An 18537-nucleotide genomic window follows, 5' to 3' on the forward strand; every position below is an offset into this window, starting at 1 on the left:
ATAGAACAAGCTCTGCGGTTTTAGAGGGAAACGGCAGAATCCTAGTGATATAACTGCCAACACAATTAGTAGTGTGAAGCGCTTTCTCTCTTCGTGTGCACACTAGAAAAATGTCGCAGAAGACTTAATGAAGTCTCAGGAAAATCAAGTTTGTACAATTGTGTGTCATTTACGAATGTTGCAGTGTATGGCCCAGTGTGTATGTTGGTATCAAGGCCAGAGGCATCGATATTTTTTTTTTATAGGTAATATTTTATTGTCATACGAACACATGTACTCGAGAGTGGCGCTGTTATATTCCTCATACTTTTTCCTGGTATGACAGATATTATTAAAAAAAATGTCAGCACCTGGATTGAACAAGACAACATTGCAGCTACATCGATCAGACATTGCATGGAGGTGGAGTCGGCCCTATTGGGCGCATGTCATTGGCCCGACTCGTTTCAATAACATTGCACGTCATATGCCGCGGTAAGCTGGAGCTCGGTAACATGAATACCAGACACTAATAGGTGTGCAGTGAGATGACCTACTTCTGCAGCCAGTTTGTGTGTGTCTACTGGTGGATATCGGCAACGACGACGGACTCACAGCACTCAGACGGGCTCTCCCCGACCTGATTGTGCTCACCGTGATTATGTGTCCGTGTGCAGTAACTGCCGTCGGACCTGATCATGCAGACTGTGGGCGGAGCGCGATAAACACCTTGCTCGATCTGGGAACAGGATTAGACACGCCGCGTGTTTAAGCATGAATGTTATTTATACTTGTTTACCTGGAGACTGCATTTGACTGAACTGAACTGTATTTACATTCGGGTCGCTAGCAGACGTTAGTGTACAATTCAAGTATTGATTATACAAATGTGTATGGAATAACAATAGTATAATATATTATACAGAATTCCAAGTCTTAGAGAAAACGATGACAAGGGCGGATCCAGCATTTGTAAAATGGAGGGGTTCAAAATATCAAAATCCGCTCTCAGATTATTTACTACATACAACATATTACAACTGGTTTTCAAAAAGGGGGAGGGGACGGACCTCCTAGAACCCCCCAGGATCCGCCTATCAATGAGACTTTGCCACGAAACCGATACTGTTCTACTTGGCTTGTATTCATGTGTAACATGTATATGTGCGTTGAGGTTTCATTGTCATAGGGGTTATAGAGAAAACGTCCGCTGGTCAATTAGAGCGAACGGCCGCCGCGTTAGAGAAAACGTCCTTTGTACTTAGCGAAAACGTCCGATATGTTTAGAGAAAACGTCCACTGGTCATAAAATGACAAAAATACTTTGCACTTGTCTTAATAACATTTTGCCCTTATGTCTTAATTGAAGTTTGCACTTTGTCTTAATAAAAGTTTGCACTTTGTCTTGATAACATTTAGCACATGTCACATCTAGGTTTTACATCATTTGTCATTTACACGTCAATCACTGGTCCGTGCATCATGCTGCACCTTGACAGTAGTTCACCAGCTGGGATATCATTGTTCTTGTAGAGTAGAGTCGCCACGCAGCAAAGACCAAACATTGATAACAACAATCCCAAGAACCCGAAAACAGCATGAAAATAATGTAACGTTTTTATTAACTCAGGTAACGTTTCAAACGATTTTCTGTTCCAAGTGTTTTCATTCAAAATAATCAAACAAAACATGATCTTCAGCATTATTAAAACGTAAACTGCTGAACAAGATAGAAACATGAGTGTTCCACAAGAGAAACCTGTTCAAACTTACAATTTGAAGTGTCTTCTTAATTAATCAAAGGACAGCCACTTTGATCCTTAAATAACAAATACACTGTCAGTAATCTGCATTGCTGGAAATGGCAACATATACTAGAAAATGATTCACCAATACAAACATGCAACAATATAACCATATACCATTTTCCAGAATAAACTCCAACATCATATTCTACGGTAGGCTTGTTTATCATTGTAGTAAGGTTTGGTTTTAATATATGTTGTTGCGGAAAATCATATGGATGAGGCACAAGTGACACTTACGAGGCCTTCTCCTATATACATTGCTTTGCAATGTAATATGTGAAAAATGGTTGTGCAGAATAAATGTACAGGGAATAGGAATTATATACAAGTAATGAGAAAATATAATAACACACACATATTCATATATATACAGTATCACACACAAACACATATACCTACATACACTCACATATACATATACACGCGCATACACATATACATATGATAAATCTATGTTTATATATATAATTTTGGTATACAATGGTACATTTGGGAAGGAGATTTAATATATTTATATCATAACACAGTAGTTAATGGACTTATAGACATTTTTAATTTATATGAAGGGCGGGAAATATAGAATATATCTAAGCTGTGATGATTACAGTGAATGCTACTGTTTTACATAAAAAACAGAGTTATAAAGAATACCAAAACTAATAAAAAAAAATATAAAAAAATATTAAAATATAACTATGACTTTTTGTATTGAAACAACCATGTATTAAATATGCAGGTCACATGTAAAATCAAGATAGTTTGGAAGTAGCTCATGAAATATAATTCTTGTTACATCAGATACAATTAAAAATGTGTTTTAAAACCTGTTTGTTCCTACAATGAATTGATGGACATATTTAAATATTAGGTTATTTTGTTCTTCGGATAGATTTTTGTTACCACTAAGAATTGTTTCTAAATTTGGTTGAGTCCCTATATTCCTAATGTTGAGAAACAACGATTGTCTTATTAAACAATATTTTTTACATTCAAGAAAATAGTGAAAAGCATTTTCGCATGGGGAACCGCAAGGGCAAGAAGTAGTGTCTGACAAATTAACCCCAAATACATCATCATTTAGATTGCTACATCTATGTCGAAGTTTTGTGCGGATAATATTAATTTGACGCTTTTCATAACTGAAATAATATGGAGATTTCATAACATTTGGATAATTTTGTGTTTTTAATTCAGCTACAGTGATACTTTTTTAACATTTTTGTTTTGTGAATCCCATTGTAATAAATTGTCTATTATAAATGATTTCTGAAATGTACTTGTTCTGGCAAAAGGTACAGTCATGTTCTGTTTGTTACGTAGGTTATAATATGAAGCAGCTGATCTATTGTTGGGTAACAAATCATTTAGACATTCATTTATAGCAGAAAGGTAACATCTATCTGGTGTAATGTGGCAGTGTAATGTATTGTTAAAGAATGAGTGTAGCTGCATTACACTGTTTCTGTTCAGATTCAGTAGAAGCTCATTGCATTGTATTTGGACTATGATTAGTTGTCAGGAATGTAGAACTACTTAATGTCAGCAGTTGTGAGTAAGTCTTTGAAAGACATTTAGAAGTAATAAACATAACGAAAAGAATCTATGGATGTAAACTTCTTTATTATGAGGAACACAACGTTTCGGAGTATATACTTATTCTTTCATCGGTAGAATAAATTATATGAAGCAGTAAAACATATATATATATATATATATATATATATATATATATATATATATATATATATATATATATATATATATATATACCTGTAAGAAAAACAAAAGTAGTATGATAGTAAGATAACAAAGGTGGAAACTTAACAAGGGCAGCCAACAGATAATTGGCGCTGAAAGGTGATTAGCAATGGACAAAGGGAAGCCAACACTTAACGAAGTGGTGAGAAAGTTACAATATTTAGATGCTACCGGAAACGCCTGGACTGAAGAGAATATTCTGGAAGGTGTCTGGGCTATATAAGAGGACGAAGACGTGCCTATATCATCTCACATTTCATCTGACATTACATCAAGACCAGCGGTTGTGTGAAGAGCACTTCTCACCCCGGGTTCCCAGCCTAAGCCTATCTCGGATGCTTGACCATTATTGTGGATATTGTTATCACTGAACGTTTAACTGTCACCACTGCCATCCTATGTTGTATTTGATACTGCCATTGCATACTGCGATTGTAATTGATGTGTAGTCATGTGTATTGAATTGTAAACCTAGTTAATTGTGTAATTAAATTGTTGATGGTATACCACGTGTCGGTTGTTTGTTGGTTTCACACTAAATTCTTTTAGGTACAGATTTATGTTCCCATTTGGGAATCTACATCTAACACTAGCCAGGCCTTCGAAGCTGCTTTCAAGACAAACTGAAATAAGACATATATTCTGCTTTGTCTTTCCAACAAAACCCGACCCAATACACGTAATTCTAATTATTTTCAAATCTGTCATATTCAGCTATAAATCCACTAAGCGTAAACCAAGTTTCTGGTTCTTGCAGCAAGAACTCAACTCTGTCCTCACATGTTCAACCATCTTAGGTTCCTGATTTCACTACTTTTATCAATGCCGGTTATTGTGTCATAACATATTTACTGGCAATTGGCATGTCAACACTTAGCTCAAGTATCATTATTGCAATTGTCATGTAAAATATAATAAAATAAATAAAAACTGCTAAAAAAATAGAAGTGAAAAATGTAATGCTTGTAGAAACTGTAAATGCTCAGAATGTAAGACATCTCAATGTAACACCTCCAGCTGGCTCTGTATGCAAATGAAATGATTGACTTTTGTTTTCAGTTCACTTCAAATACCCAACTCTTCCTCTAATCACATCTTATCAACACATGAAAACTCCACGTTGGCCCTGATTGATTTACAAGCAACTGAAGACTTATTTATGAACTTCGTAAACGTTTGTGATGAGCAACTGAAGTTCTGGTGAGTAATTGAGTGAGTTTGGTTTTACGCCGCTTTTGGCAATATGCCAGCAATATTCTAGGCACACCAGAAATGAGCTTGTACCCATGTTGGGATTCGAACCCGGGTCTTCAGCTTGACGAGGGAAAGCTTAACCACTGGGCTACCCCATCGCCCCGACAACGTGGTAAGTACACCATCAGTCTGTACTACTTGATGAAACAACAACAGATGTATGTGGGCAGCCAAGTGGTGAAAGGGTCCTCTCGTCACGGCGGAGACCCGGGTTCGATCCCCATCTGAAGAAAATGTGTGGAGTCCATTTATGATGACCCCTCACCGTGATATTTCTGGAATATTGCTTAACGCGGCGTAAAACCACACTCACTCACTCCCTGACAACGGCAGTGGGGTTGTATGCTAGGTGCGAAACATGCCGAGGTATGTTCTGTGTGGAGATGTGTCCAGGTTGGCCCCGATGTTGGACACCAGCATGATCCTAGTGACGTCACGGATGTTGACGTGAGACTGGAGGAAGGTGGCCCGGCAGGGGTAGGTACCCGGCGCCGACTGACTGGCCTGGGTGTCCTGCGCCGCAGTGATGGCTTGACCAGATGCGTCCAGCAACACCACACTGGTGGTCACTACCCGGTCAGTCGACTCGTCCTTGCACGCAATCTAGAGTGAAGGGAAAACGGAACAGTAAAACACGTCAACCTGGATGTAAACTGAATCTCGCAGGACTTCATGGATCTGCTACTCATCACATTACCCAAATACAAGGACGTCCAGATCCTGAAGCTACTGCCAGTCTCTGGTGTTCGGGCAACTATGACGTCAACACTGTGACATGCAAACGTTTAGATCTCAGTAACCGCTCATTTTTGGACGTGACAGGAATCTGGAACATGTAATCTTTTTTAATCATACGCGAGGAATTATGCGCTTTTAGAAGGAATGACCACACTACATTACTATACAAACAACCCGCATCGATAATGAATGACGTATATAGGCATTTGAAATAAACACTTGTCTTTCTGAACAGACCTTGTGATATGACGGGGGTGATACACGGGCATTCATCAATACTACCCTTGCGTAGATGAGATAAAATCCTGGGTGTCTGATCACCACCGAGCCGTCGGGGGCAAGGTCCACGGAGTTCAAGAAGTTGATTTCTGTGTTGTAGCGCCAGTGCAGTCCAGGATTGTTGCCTGTAAGCCAATTGAAAAAAATTACATAACAAACAAATAGTTGTTTCCTGACATGAATAGGACAAAAATATTATATATTGTGCACACGAGATACTGAATATTGCTGGGTGCGGCGTTGAACAATAAAGAAAGAAACAAACAAACTGATGCCACGACTTCAAACGTGTTCTGCTGATATGTTACACACAACGGTAGGCCACATGTCGTCCTATTGGCTGGCGAAGTCTCGTGATAACTTGGGCGTTTAATAATTGTAAACTATGAGCGCACTGGTACGCAGCGGGTATGTGGTGTATATATACCAACGACAAAAAGTAACAAAAAGTAACAGGTGGTCAAAAAACACCTTGGTTTAACCGTATAATAACGCTCACGCAATGCCACGACTTGCTGAAAACCCATGTGTACACGCCGTTGTATATGCTGCAACAGGGAATAGGACGACCACAACACACCAGAGGTTTTAGTGTTCATCGAAACACTTTCATTCATTGGAGTCGTTATCTACAGCAGGGCAACACTCATGACTTGCTACGGAACGGTCATCCGCGTGTGAGTTTACGTCAGCAAGACAACTATCTACGGAATCGATCATCTGTTACATGAACAACAACTCCTGGTTTGAGGTGTGGTGCTGTGGCAGAACCGTACGCCAACAGTTGAGGGAGCACAACATCCAGCCTCCACATCCAGCGACACGCCAAATGTTGCTTCCACGTCACCGACAAGCAAGTCTAGTTACGTGTAGACAGCATCTGAGGTTCAGAAGACAACACCGGGACAACATACTGATCACTGATGACGTCGTCAGTTTGGGTGTCGAGATATAATGTAAAAAATGTCATCATAATTCAAGGGAGAGCACAACTCAATATTGTTAATGTCTTTGAATGGCCTACGCATCTCGGACGACATCGTTAGAGATCATGTTCTACCCTTTAGCGCTTCCATAGTTTCCAGCTTTGAACACTAATATGTACGTTTGCAGAACATAACGGAAAATAAGCACAACGTCTGTTATGAGTTGGGTTTCACTCCTCCGCCAGCGTTGCTCCAACAACGTCACGGCTGGGACCTAATACACAGTATCCATGCGGGAGTCGAACCCGAGTGTTCCGCCTGACGAGTGAACCACTAGACCACCCCGTGACTACTTTTAAACACATTTCTTACCATTTGGACGCCCTGACAATATAAGTTGATCTTTCCCTAATTTACAAGCATTGCATGTTCATAGCACAAGCAGGCTGTCACACCATCCCAACGTCCACCCTCATCACGTGACTTCACACCTCAACATGCACACAGCACAAGCACACCGTCACACCAAGCACACCGTCACACCATCCACCCCTGTGTCGAGCAGCGAGTGATACAGTACCGTCTGGAGTATGGTGAAGGGCAGGTGCGAGATGACAAGCTGGTTTGAGAGAAGATTCACTCCGGCTCGCAAGTCGATGTAGCATTTCAATCTCTAGAAAAAGAAACATAACAAACCGGATGTGAATCATAGTCCACAGCTAATGCAATCAAGGTGAAGCCAGCGCTGACAGGTGATTTCCATATACAGATACTGGCAAGGTGCATGCGGAAGTATGGCGACAGGCCCTGTGTAGAGCAGCCTTTGTAATTCAGCAGACGGAATTCAAATTAAGGTATAGTTTTTCAGCAAAATCAGTAAATACACTATGGTGTTCCTAGATTTTCTAGTCAAACGATCACTTGATTGCATGGTTTGTTTACGTCGCATGACAGGAGTTCTGCTGCGATGCGTCAGGCAATAAATACTGACTTTTAATGCAAATCTTGTGAACAGCGGTTGCCACCGGTAGGGCAGGATGTGCTTAGTCTTTTCGCGAACACCTGGTGTCATCACTCATTTTCTGTGGTCCTTTCATATAGTTTTCAGTTATTCTTGCCCTTGGCGCCAAATAGAATCTGTTTCCCCGGAAAATTAAGGAATACACCAAATACACCAGGGGCTGTGAATGATGCAAACGTAACTGCAGAAACTGTTGTTAAATACCATGGTGAAGACATGGCATGGATTACCATGTCGGTCATTGGTATTGTGTTTTCTGCAGTACATACCTGAAGGGTGTACGGCCCCTGACTATTTGTCATAATCATTTGTATCTTGTTAACAGTAAGTTCGTTTTGTAGGTTTGAACATTGGCAGCAAAACACTGAGCTTTTCCGACGCCCTGGTTCGTTTTGGAAACGTTAGAACCAAATGTTCACAGAAAAAACGTTTCCGGAATCATACAAATTCACGTGAATGAAACGTTTTCAAAAGCATTTCTGGGATATTTAACAAAAACATTTTAGAAATGTTATAATCAAATGTTCACAGTTAATGTTAATGGTTATAGAACCATACACAATAAAATGGTTATGGAACCATACACAATATAACATTTTTTAAAAGCATTTCTGGAATATTTTAGAAAAAAATATTTGAAACGTTATGACCAAATGTTTCCGGAAAGTGTTTCTTAAACGTTTCTGGAACCATTCAAAATCACGTGAATAAAACATTTTTTAAAACATCTTCGGAACATTTCGTGAAATGTTTCGGGATGTTTTATAACATTTCCGTGGCTATTCTCGTGCTTTGACGTTCTATATTACCTCGCTCGCTTGTCACCAGGTCGGCATCAGCATGTTGGATGGCCTGTAATATAGGGTCAAGGTTCAAATATACAAAACAATTGTCAAGGAAATAACACAACATTACAATTTGGTTTCGCATGCCACGCATTATGTCTTGTGATCAAACAAACCACATGGAAATAGATCTATGTAAGGCTGCAGCCGTCTTGTCGTGTGTCCAAGTTCATATGTTATCAATTAATAGTTATATACATGCAGAGTAATGTTCATCTACAAACACAGTCACTCAGAAATAGGTTCATGGATGTTTGGTGTGAAACGGAATAAACGTCTCAACTGTATGTTTGTTGTTATTTTATCCAAAAGAATCCCTGATGCCCTCAAGTGAAATATGTGATGAGATATACAAACTTGTTTGACATCGTGTTCGACGTCCGGATTATTCTGCCCGCCTCCGGCACCAACGTTCATCACCACACCCACCAGTGCGCCTAGCAGGATGATGTTCCAAGACACCGCCATGACAGCGACAACCTTCATGCTTGGAGTCATGAATACAGACGGGTTCTGGCTCTGCAACATGCAGCAAGGTTTACCTCACATTTTCGTAGGAAAATAGATATGAATAGAAACATATACCCACAATAGCTCTCAGTAAATATAGTCATAATGGTTTTCAGTAAATAGTATCTGAAGAGGCGAACCAGGATTCGAGCCCACAATCATTGGTTTCTGCGTGCCCAAGGGACGCAACTCTGCACAGCGAATTGCGGTGAAGTAAACGACTAGGTCACCCGTGCCCCCGTATTCTCAAGAAATGTGAAACGGAGATCATATCTTAATTCAACACTGAATGAAAACCTAACACCGCCCTGACTCCCCTTCACACGAAATGACTACAAACAACCATACATTGTGAAGTGGCCACAACCATACATAGCGCAGCGGTTAGATAGACCCGTCAGCAACTGTATGTCCACGACATGCCCCAGGTAAACCACGTCCGATATATTATTACAATAGCCGACCACAGAGTGATATGACAACAGGCAGTATTTCACCACACACTTCCCTGGTGGGGCAAAAAGCTGCCCACTGCATATTTGTCACCTTGTAGTAGATCAATGAAAGACTTCATGCAAACCTTTGTTCTGTAGTCAATAATTCTCCGCACATTTCATCATCAGTAGATCGTCCCAGAAACCTGCACGATAACGTATCTGGATACTGAAGGTATAATTGTTCTAAAATTAGACACACGTAACATTCTCAAAGAGAGCTAAAAATAGAACCACGTCACTGACTCCTTGTGACTCCCACAGCCTCGACATGTGTTTAAACATGACCAAGACTCCACGTCACAGCTATGAAAGACACGTGACATTGTATGATCCAACTATACGCATTCGCCAAGCAGGACAGGAGCCTTGTTGATCTGTTGTATGTGTACAGATGTGTGACGTCATCAGTTGTGAGTTCAGGGCGTTAGGGTTGTGTTCCTCACTACTCTGATGACGAGGAAACTGAAACATGTCGGCTTTAGAGTCATCAGGTAGCGCAACAGAGATCTGATCTACATCTGATCTGAAATTACAACATGATTGACATGATCTCCCGCCCTACTCTGTTGATAGAAAGCTCATTTTTAAGCGATTCAGTCTGGGCATCTGGTGTCTCATTGTCTGGGCACCTGGTGTCTCATTGTCTGGGCACCTGGTGTCTCATTGTCTAGGCACCTGATGTCTCATTGTCTGGGCACCTGGTGTCTCATTGCCTAATGTAGCTGGTGTCTCATTGTCTGGGCACCTGGTGTCTCATTTTCTAGACACCTGATGTCTCATTGTCTAGGCACCTGATGTCTCATTGTCTAGGCACCTGATGTCTCATTGTCTGGGCACCTGGTGTCTCATTGTCTGGGCACCTGGTGTCTCATTGTCTAGACACCTGATGTCTCATTGTCTAGGCACCTGGTGTCTCATTGTCTAGGCACCTGATGTCTCATTGTCTGGGCACCTGGTGTCTCATTGTCTGGGCACCTGGTGTCTCATTGTCTAGACACCTGATGTCTCATTGTCTGGGCACCTGGTGTCTCATTGCCTAATGTACCTGGTGTGTCATTGTCTGGGCACCTGGTGTCTCATTGTCTAGACACCTGATGTCTCATTGTCTAGGCACCTGATATCTCATTGTCTGGGCACCTGATGTCTCATTGTCTGGGCACCTGGTGTCTCATTGTCTGGGCACCTGATGTCTCATTGTCTAGACACCTGGTGTCTCATTGTCTAGGCACCTGATGTCTCATTGTCTAGGCACCTGGTGTCTCATTGTCTGGGCACCTGGTGTCTCATTGTCTGGGCTCCTGGTGTCTCATTGTCTGGGCACCTGGTGTCTCATTGTCTAGGCACTTGGTGTCTCATTGTCTAGGCACTTGGTGTCTCATTGTCTAGGCACCTGGTGTCTCATTGTCTGGGCACCTGGTGTCTCATTGCTTAAGGCACCTGGTGTCTCATTGTCTGGGCACCTGGTGTCTCATTGTCTAGGGCACCTGGTGTCTCATTGTCTGGGCACCTGGCGTCTCATTGTCTAGGCACCTGGTGTCTCATTGCCTAAGGCACTTGGTGTCTCATTGTCTGGGCACCTGGTGTCTCATTGCCTGGGCGCCTGGTGTCTCATTGCCTGGGCACCTGGTGTCTCATTGTCTGGGCAACTGTTGTCTCATTGTCTAGGCACCTGATGTCTCATTGTCTAGGCACCTGGTGTCTCATTGTCTGGGCACCTGGTGTCTCATTGTCTGGGCTCCTGGTGTCTCATTGTCTGGGCACCTGGTGTCTCATTGTCTAGGCACTTGGTGTCTCATTGTCTAGGCACTTGGTGTCTCATTGTCTAGGCACCTGGTGTCTCATTGTCTGGGCACCTGGTGTCTCATTGCTTAAGGCACCTGGTGTCTCATTGTCTGGGCACCTGGTGTCTCATTGTCTGGGCACCTTGTGTCTCATTGTCTGGGCACCTGGTGTCTCATTGTCTGGGCACCTGGTGTCTCATTGTCTAGGGCACCTGGTGTCTCATTGTCTGGGCACCTGGCGTCTCATTGTCTAGGCACCTGGTGTCTCATTGCCTAAGGCACTTGGTGTCTCATTGTCTGGGCACCTGGTGTCTCATTGCCTGGGCACCTGGTGTCTCATTGCCTGGGCACCTGGTGTCTCATTGCCTGGGCAACTGTTGTCTCATTGTCTAGGCACCTGGTGTATCATTGCCTAAGGCACTTGGTGTCTCATTGTCTGGGCACCTGGTGTCTCATTGTCTGGGCACTTGGTGTCTCATTGTCTGGGCACCTGGTGTCTCATTGTCACGGCACCTGGTGTCTCATTGCCTAAGGCACCTGGTGTCTCATTGTCTGGGCACCTGGTGTCTCATTGCCAAAGGCACTTGGTGTCTCATTGTCTGGGCACCTGGTGTCTCATTGTCTGGGCACCTGGTGTCTCATTGTCTGCGCACCTGGTGTCTAATTGCCTGCGCACCTGGTGTCTAATTGCTTAAGGCACCTGGTGTCTAATTGCCTGCGCACCTGGTGTTTCATTGCCTAGGCCTCTGGGGCCTCTTTAACTGCGCACCTGGTGTCTCATTGCCTAGGCACCTGGTGTTTCATTGCCTAGGCGCCTGTTGTCTCATTGTCTGCGCACCTGTTTTCTAATTGCCTAGGCACCTGGTGTCTCATTGTCTGCGCACCTTGTGTCTCGAATGTACAGTTCTGACACTGTCGTCATGGTTCTAAATTATACGTCATGGTTCTAAATTATACAGACATTACATTGTGTTTGTCATTACAATGCAATCTCGTTTCCGTGTCCTCCATAGCCTGACCGGCAACAAAAAGTATTCACTTGAAAATTTGATTTGACCGAACAATAAAAGAAAGATTGAGGTATGAATCGAAAACCGATGTGGCAACTTTAATACACAAAGTTAATTGACAGACGATTTGTTTCGCTGAAAGAAAACATTCATACACAACTTACGACGGATGATTGATATCTTATTTTTATTTTTCGTTTAACAAAAATAATGAAGAAATTCAACAACAATATTGTAAAACATGTTCCCACGCGCTACACCAGGTAGGCCTCCAGGTAGTTGTACCTGGGTTGCAGCACAAGACCACACGGCTTGGTGACCCTCACAAACACCTGGTCACCCCCCTCCATCTGGAACACCCCCTGGGCGCTGCTGGGGACGTTGCAGACTTTGTCAGCATCCCCGCACTGGGACGACTTGTTCTCCAGCAGCAGCATCTCCTGACCGCCTCGCCGTCGGTACACCTGCAGCAACAGCACAGACTCCTTCGTCGCCGCACTCGCCTTCGTGTCGGCGAACACCACTTTAGAGTTGACGTAGTACAAGCCTGCACGTGCAAACTGTATGTGTGTCCCCGGGGAGGTCAAGGTCAGGTGCCCGTTAATCAGAGCATCCTCTCCACTCCACTTCAGGAGCTGGTTCTCACCCTCTGCGGGGGAAAGACTTGTGTTACGTTAATATAGCACAGCTAAAGGAACATATAACTCACTGTTATTTAGAAATGTTTCCGTCGAATGTTTGCGAGTGAATACTTTACATGATACCCTCTTCACAAAATAGCATACATCTTCACCGTGATCTGTTGATCACCTGACTACCACTGACGTTACAGTGTGAATACTGTTCACAATATTCCAGGTATATGATGACAAAGTGTAGATAATCCAGACTGGCCCGGTCAAACCAGTGAGCAACATATACGATAACCCGATCAACAAACAGAGCCTGAACTCTTACAACAAGCCATGGCGTGCAGGGAGTTTACCCTACTCCATCAGGGACTGCATAGCGTGGTGCTGCATAGTGTGGTGCTACATAGCGTGGTGCTACACAGTGTGGTGCTACATAGTGTGGTGCTACATAGCGTGGTGCTACACAGTGTGGTGCTACATAGCGTGGTGCTACATAGCGTGGTGCTACATAGTGTGGTGCTACATAGTGTGGTGCTACATATTGTGGTGCTACACAGTGTGGTGCTACATAGTGTGGTGCTACATAGTGTGGTGCTACATAGTGTGGTGCTACACAGTGTGGTGCTACATAGCGTGGTGCTACATAGTGTGGTGCTACATAGCGTGGTGCTACATAGTGTGGTGCTACACAGTGTGGTGCTACATAGTGTGGTGCTACACAGTGTGGTGCTACATAGTGTGGTGCTACATAGTGTGGTGCTACATAGCGTGGTGCTACATAGTGTGGTGCTACATAGTGTGGTGCTACATAGTGTGGTGCTACATAGTGTGGTGCTACATATTGTGGTGCTACATAGTGTGGTGCTACATAGTGTGGTGCTACATAGTGTGGTGCTACATAGTGTGGTGTGGTGCTACATAGTGTGGTGCTACATAGTGTGGTGCTACATAGTGTGGTGCTACAAAGTGTGGTGCTACATAGTGTGGTGCTACATAGTGTGGTGCTACATAGTGTGGTGCTACAAAGTGTGGTGCTACATAGTGTGGTGCTACATAGTGTGGTGCTACATAGTGTGGTGCTACATAGTGTGGTGCTACACAGTGTGGTGCTACACAGTGTGGTGCTACATAGTGTGGTGCTACATAGTGTGGTGCTACACAGTGTGGTGCTACATAGTGTGGTGCTACATAGTGTGGTGCTACATAGTGTGGTGCTACACAGTGTTGTGCTACATAGTGTGGTGCTACATAGTGTGGTGTGGTGCTACATAGTGTGGTGCTACATAGCGTGGTGCTACATAGCGTGGTACTACATAGCGTGGTGCTACATAGTGTGGTGCTACATAGCGTGGTACTACATAGCGTGGTGCTACATAGTGTGGTGCTACATAGCGTGGTGCTACATAGTGTGGTGCTACATAGTGTGGTGCTACATAGTGTGGTGCTACATAGTGTGGTACTACATAGCGTGGTGCTACATAGTGTGGTGCTACATAGTGTGGTGCTACATATTGTGGTGCTACATAGTGTGGTACTACATAGCGTGGTGCTACATAGTGTGGTGCTACATAGTGTGGTGCTACATAGTGTGGTGCTACATAGTGTGGTGTGGTGCTACATAGTGTGGTGCTACATAGTTTGGTGCTACATAGTGTGGTGCTACATAGCGTGGTGCTACATAGTGTGGTGCTACATAGTGTGGTACTACATAGTGTGGTGCTACATAGTGTGGTGCTACATAGTGTGGCGCTACATAGTGTGGTGCTACATAGTGTGGTGCTACATAGTGTGGTGCTACATAGTGTGGTGCTACATAGTGTGGTGCTACATAGTGTGGTGTGGTGCTACATAGTGTGGTGCTACATAGCGTGGTGCTACATAGCGTGGTGCTACACAGTGTGGTGCTACATAGTGTGGTGCTACATAGTGTGGTGCTACATAGTGTGGTGCTACATATTGTGGTGCTACATATTGTGGTGCTACATAGTGTGGTGCTACATAGTGTGGTGCTACATAGTGTGGTGCTACATATTGTGGTGCTACATATTGTGGTGCTACACAGTGTGGTGCTACATAGTGTGGTGCTACATAGCGTGGTGCTACATAGCGTGGTGCTACACAGTGTGGTGCTACATAGTGTGGTGCTACATAGTGTGGTGCTACATAGTGTGGTGCTACATATTGTGGTGCTACACAGTGCACTGAATGTTTGCAGCTGGTGACTTACTTGCTTTAGAGTTGTTGTCTTGAAGGTCAAGGTCGACATGGACAGCGGTTCTCTTCGGCATGTTCTTGTATCTCTCTGCTGATGCTGTGGAAACAATATAAACAGAAGTAAAATAAAAACGTCACAAATAATTAACACAATAACTATCAGTCTGATCAAACACAGAACACATTACTTCCTGTGTATAATGACTGCAGCATTATAACTTTCTGTTCTATTTCTGGTCTCGTACGAGTCACTAAAGTTATTTCCTTATCGCGACCTCAGTACAAACAGATCCCTTATCACCCTGCATCGTAACCTCTGTAAGTATCTTATAATAAATCATTCACACGCAGCCGCGGTTACCGTATCCCTGTGCTGCTCCCATTAACGCTGTTCATATCGACTTGTCACTGTGTGTCGCGACATAACATAGTAGAGTTTACATTAAGGAAAAGATAGCAGGTCCTACCACACCCCCTATCATTTTCCCCCTGAGGTCTATCCGTGAGTGAGTATGGTTTTACGCCGCTTTCAGCAATATCACAGCGGAGGACACTAGAAATGGGCTTCACACATTGTACCCATGTCGGGAATCGAACCCTGGTCTTCGGCGTGATGAGCGAACGCTTTAACAACTAGGCTACCCGACCGCCCCTCTACCCGTGAAGATCCGGGTAGAGTAGGTCTTCAACAACCCATGCTTGCCGTAAAGGGCGACAATGCTTATCGTAAGATGTCATCGTATCTCAATATGCGTGGATCCATGCTCATGATATCAAAGTAGAGCCCACAACAGTTCTGAGTCACGTGATTGGATTTGAACAACGGACCGTCTGATCACAGGTCGGACGCCTTGTCCACGTGACCAAAGAGTTTAACCCCGTCAGCAAGATGACAAGATCATCTGTGGGATGACTCCACGTCCTGCTACAATATTAATTACAGGATTGTCTGGTCCAGACTCGATTATTTACAGACAGCCGTCATATAGATGAAATATTGGTGAGTGCGGCGTTAAACAACAAACACACAAACAAACACACAGACATAGAAGGAAGTGATGGAGAAACTTGGGCCTACCCTTTGCATGGTCATGCTTGTAACGCTTCAGGACGTACTGAAACACAGAGAACACGTTCATTAGCCACAACATGACGTCAAGATGTGTCACACAAAGCGTACTAGAGACACCTTCAATCTAATTGTTTACTTGTGTATTTTCCTGAATAAGGGGGGATTTTGTTTGTTTTTTGTTTACCGCCCCTCTCAGCAATATTCCAGCTATATGACGGCGGTCGGGAAATAATCGAGTTGGGGCCAAAAAATCCAGTGACTGACATCATGAGCATCGATCCATGCATATGGGATACGATGACATGCATCAATGAAGTCAGCGAGCCTCGCCACCAGAACGAGTTCGTCCCCTCTTACGACAAGCATAATCGCCATTTACAGCAAGCATGGTTTGCTTAAGACCTGTTATACCCCGGATATTCTCGGGTAGAGTGACGGGGTGAGGCGGGTTACAAAGTCAGGCTGGATAATTACATGACAACGAGGACACAATCGCAGGGTATCTTAAATAGGTTTTCTGGGTCCACACCAATTCCAGAGGGGGAATTATGTCAGAGCGAATATACATTGTACCCCCGGGCGGGTCACTACACAGAACTACAATCACCTTCTGTATGAGAAGCGTGTGGTTCTTGGAGCAGCACAAGTCTCCCTCCTTGATGTCGAACTTGTAAATGTTATCACGTCTGTCATCATCAGTAAGATACACATCCATACACTTCAGACAGTTGTCGTCACTAGGAGCTGACAGTGGCTTGTCATGCTTGACTGCACACCCCACAACAAGTATCGTGATCAAAAGTAACACATCCAATATTGAAAATATGGCAACAACTTTCTTCCAAAACGGATCTTGTAAAGATGTAGTTTTGTAGCTTTTCTCCCCCTGACTCTCTGGAATGGAAACATCATTTGACGTGTCGTCTTCTGTTTGTCTGAGTGGTACAATAACAGTGTACACATTATTTGCATCGTTACCCACGACCTGATTGTAGCTGGGAAGGTCGTCTTGTACGTCTCGTGTCTGTGGCAACTTAGATTTATCAATCAGAGGTTCTTCATCAGGTGGAGCTGTCTTACATGTAATCACTGCCTCGAGAGGAATTGTCTTGTCACGAACACCCGGTGCCGGATTCAGCGCTACTGGTGGCTGTGCGTCAGCGTTCACCCTGTGGATGTGACCGTTGTCCTTCATGAAGGGCGTGGCACAGTCACCAGACCCGCCTTTACTATCTGGTGGAGTTGTAGATGTCCCATTGTCGACAGTACTGTCGTCCGACAACCCCCAATCGGAGCTAGCGGTGTTCACGTCCTTGTGTTTAGCTGGGGAGATGTTAGAATTAGGAACCCCATTATATAAGTATGGGAGATTGTTTTGAAACACAGGGTTCAACCCCAGAGCTCCGGCCGGCAGAACATCCACCATAATTGACACTCGCCTATCACCTATACCTTTTACACAGCAGAGCTAGCCGCGGCATCGAGAGACTAGTCCGTCAACACACAACGCACAACTTGTGTTCGTTGTATAGATCCGCCCACAGCGACTCTCGACCAACGACAGTTGGGCAATTCAAACCGAAACTGGGTGAGCGAATACATATACAACATATAGATCTATACAACAAATGGCCAGGACTAAAAGAAAGTTCGTTATATGCTCAGGTCGTTATAAGAGTGTTCGTTATTAACCTAGTTTACTGTAAACGTTTATCAGAGACGTGAAGTAATATGATGTTACAGCGAACAGAAAGTCGTGCACTGGCTTGTAGCTGATACACTGGGGTTGTCGACAGGCAGCTGGGCTCACGGCACAGCCTATTTTTATACTGCTGGTAAGATTACATGGTTCTTAAAATGGACTTATTCCCGGAGAATTGGGATTTCCAAGCTTCACACAGATCGCGTGACGCACGCAGGAAATCAATGAACGTATGAGCTGTCTAGCTGAACAATCCATGCATGTGTTCCTGTTTCAAGGATTAATCATTTGAAACCCATTTTAACATTTCGATTGAGTAGAAAGTACTGCGTCGTTGCAATTGAATAGGACTGGTCCTGATAAGGGGAAAATACTTCCCTACAACTACATAACATCAGCCACACAGAGACACAGACAGACAGACAGACAGAGACAGACACACACACACACACAGACAGACACACACAGACAGACAGACAGACACACACACAGACAGACAGACACACATACA

General features: G+C 43.6%; 2 protein-coding genes across 3 annotated transcripts; both read right to left on the bottom strand.

The window, feature by feature from the left end:
• Window positions 1-3958: 3958 nt before the first annotated feature.
• Window positions 3959-10315, bottom strand: LOC124124171. 2 transcript variants are annotated; one of them, XM_048386813.1, is made up of 6 exons: window positions 9699-10315; window positions 8966-9127; window positions 8573-8615; window positions 7323-7415; window positions 5775-5941; window positions 3959-5402 (listed from the first exon to the last, which is right to left on the bottom strand). In XM_048386813.1, the coding sequence occupies exons 2-6, from the start codon at window positions 9104-9106 to the stop codon at window positions 5145-5147; spliced, it is 702 nt and encodes a 233-aa protein (XP_048242770.1). In that variant the 5' UTR covers window positions 9107-9127; window positions 9699-10315; the 3' UTR covers window positions 3959-5144. The 2 variants fall into 2 exon arrangements, with proteins under 2 accessions (XP_048242770.1, XP_048242771.1); XM_048386814.1 differs by lacking the exon at window positions 9699-10315 and adding an exon at window positions 9467-9674.
• A 2162-nt stretch (window positions 10316-12477) lies between these two features.
• LOC124128721 lies at window positions 12478-18097 on the bottom strand. The gene is made up of 4 exons (XM_046492162.2): window positions 16932-18097; window positions 16331-16367; window positions 15266-15349; window positions 12478-13055 (listed from the first exon to the last, which is right to left on the bottom strand). The coding sequence occupies exons 1-4, from the start codon at window positions 17748-17750 to the stop codon at window positions 12661-12663; spliced, it is 1335 nt and encodes a 444-aa protein (XP_046348118.2). The 5' UTR covers window positions 17751-18097; the 3' UTR covers window positions 12478-12660.
• Between the last annotated feature and the right edge of the window lie 440 nt (window positions 18098-18537).

The sequence above is a fragment of the Haliotis rufescens genome, unplaced genomic scaffold, assembly GCF_023055435.1.
Source record: "Haliotis rufescens isolate VD_foot unplaced genomic scaffold, xgHalRufe1.0.p SCAF_61, whole genome shotgun sequence".
NCBI lineage: Eukaryota > Metazoa > Mollusca > Gastropoda > Lepetellida > Haliotidae > Haliotis > Haliotis rufescens.

Bases quoted from the DNA above. Each gene is read 5' to 3' on its own strand.
- LOC124124171 (XM_048386813.1), bottom strand. From the start codon at position 9,106: ATGACTCCAAGCATGAAGGTTGTCGCTGTCATGGCGGTGTCTTGGAAC. The intron at 7,416-8,572 runs GTAATATAGAAC...TTCTTTTTCTAG, and splicing joins CCTGGTGACAAGCGAGCGAG to AGATTGAAATGCTACATCGA. The intron at 5,942-7,322 runs GTACTGTATCAC...ATTGGCTTACAG, and splicing joins CCTTCACCATACTCCAGACG to GCAACAATCCTGGACTGCAC.
- LOC124128721 (XM_046492162.2), bottom strand. From the start codon at position 17,750: ATGGTGGATGTTCTGCCGGCCGGAGCTCTGGGGTTGAACCCTGTGTTT. The intron at 16,368-16,931 runs GTGATTGTAGTT...TCTGTGTTTCAG, and splicing joins ACACGCTTCTCATACAGAAG to TACGTCCTGAAGCGTTACAA. The intron at 15,350-16,330 runs GTAGGCCCAAGT...TTGTTTCCACAG, and splicing joins CAAGCATGACCATGCAAAGG to CATCAGCAGAGAGATACAAG.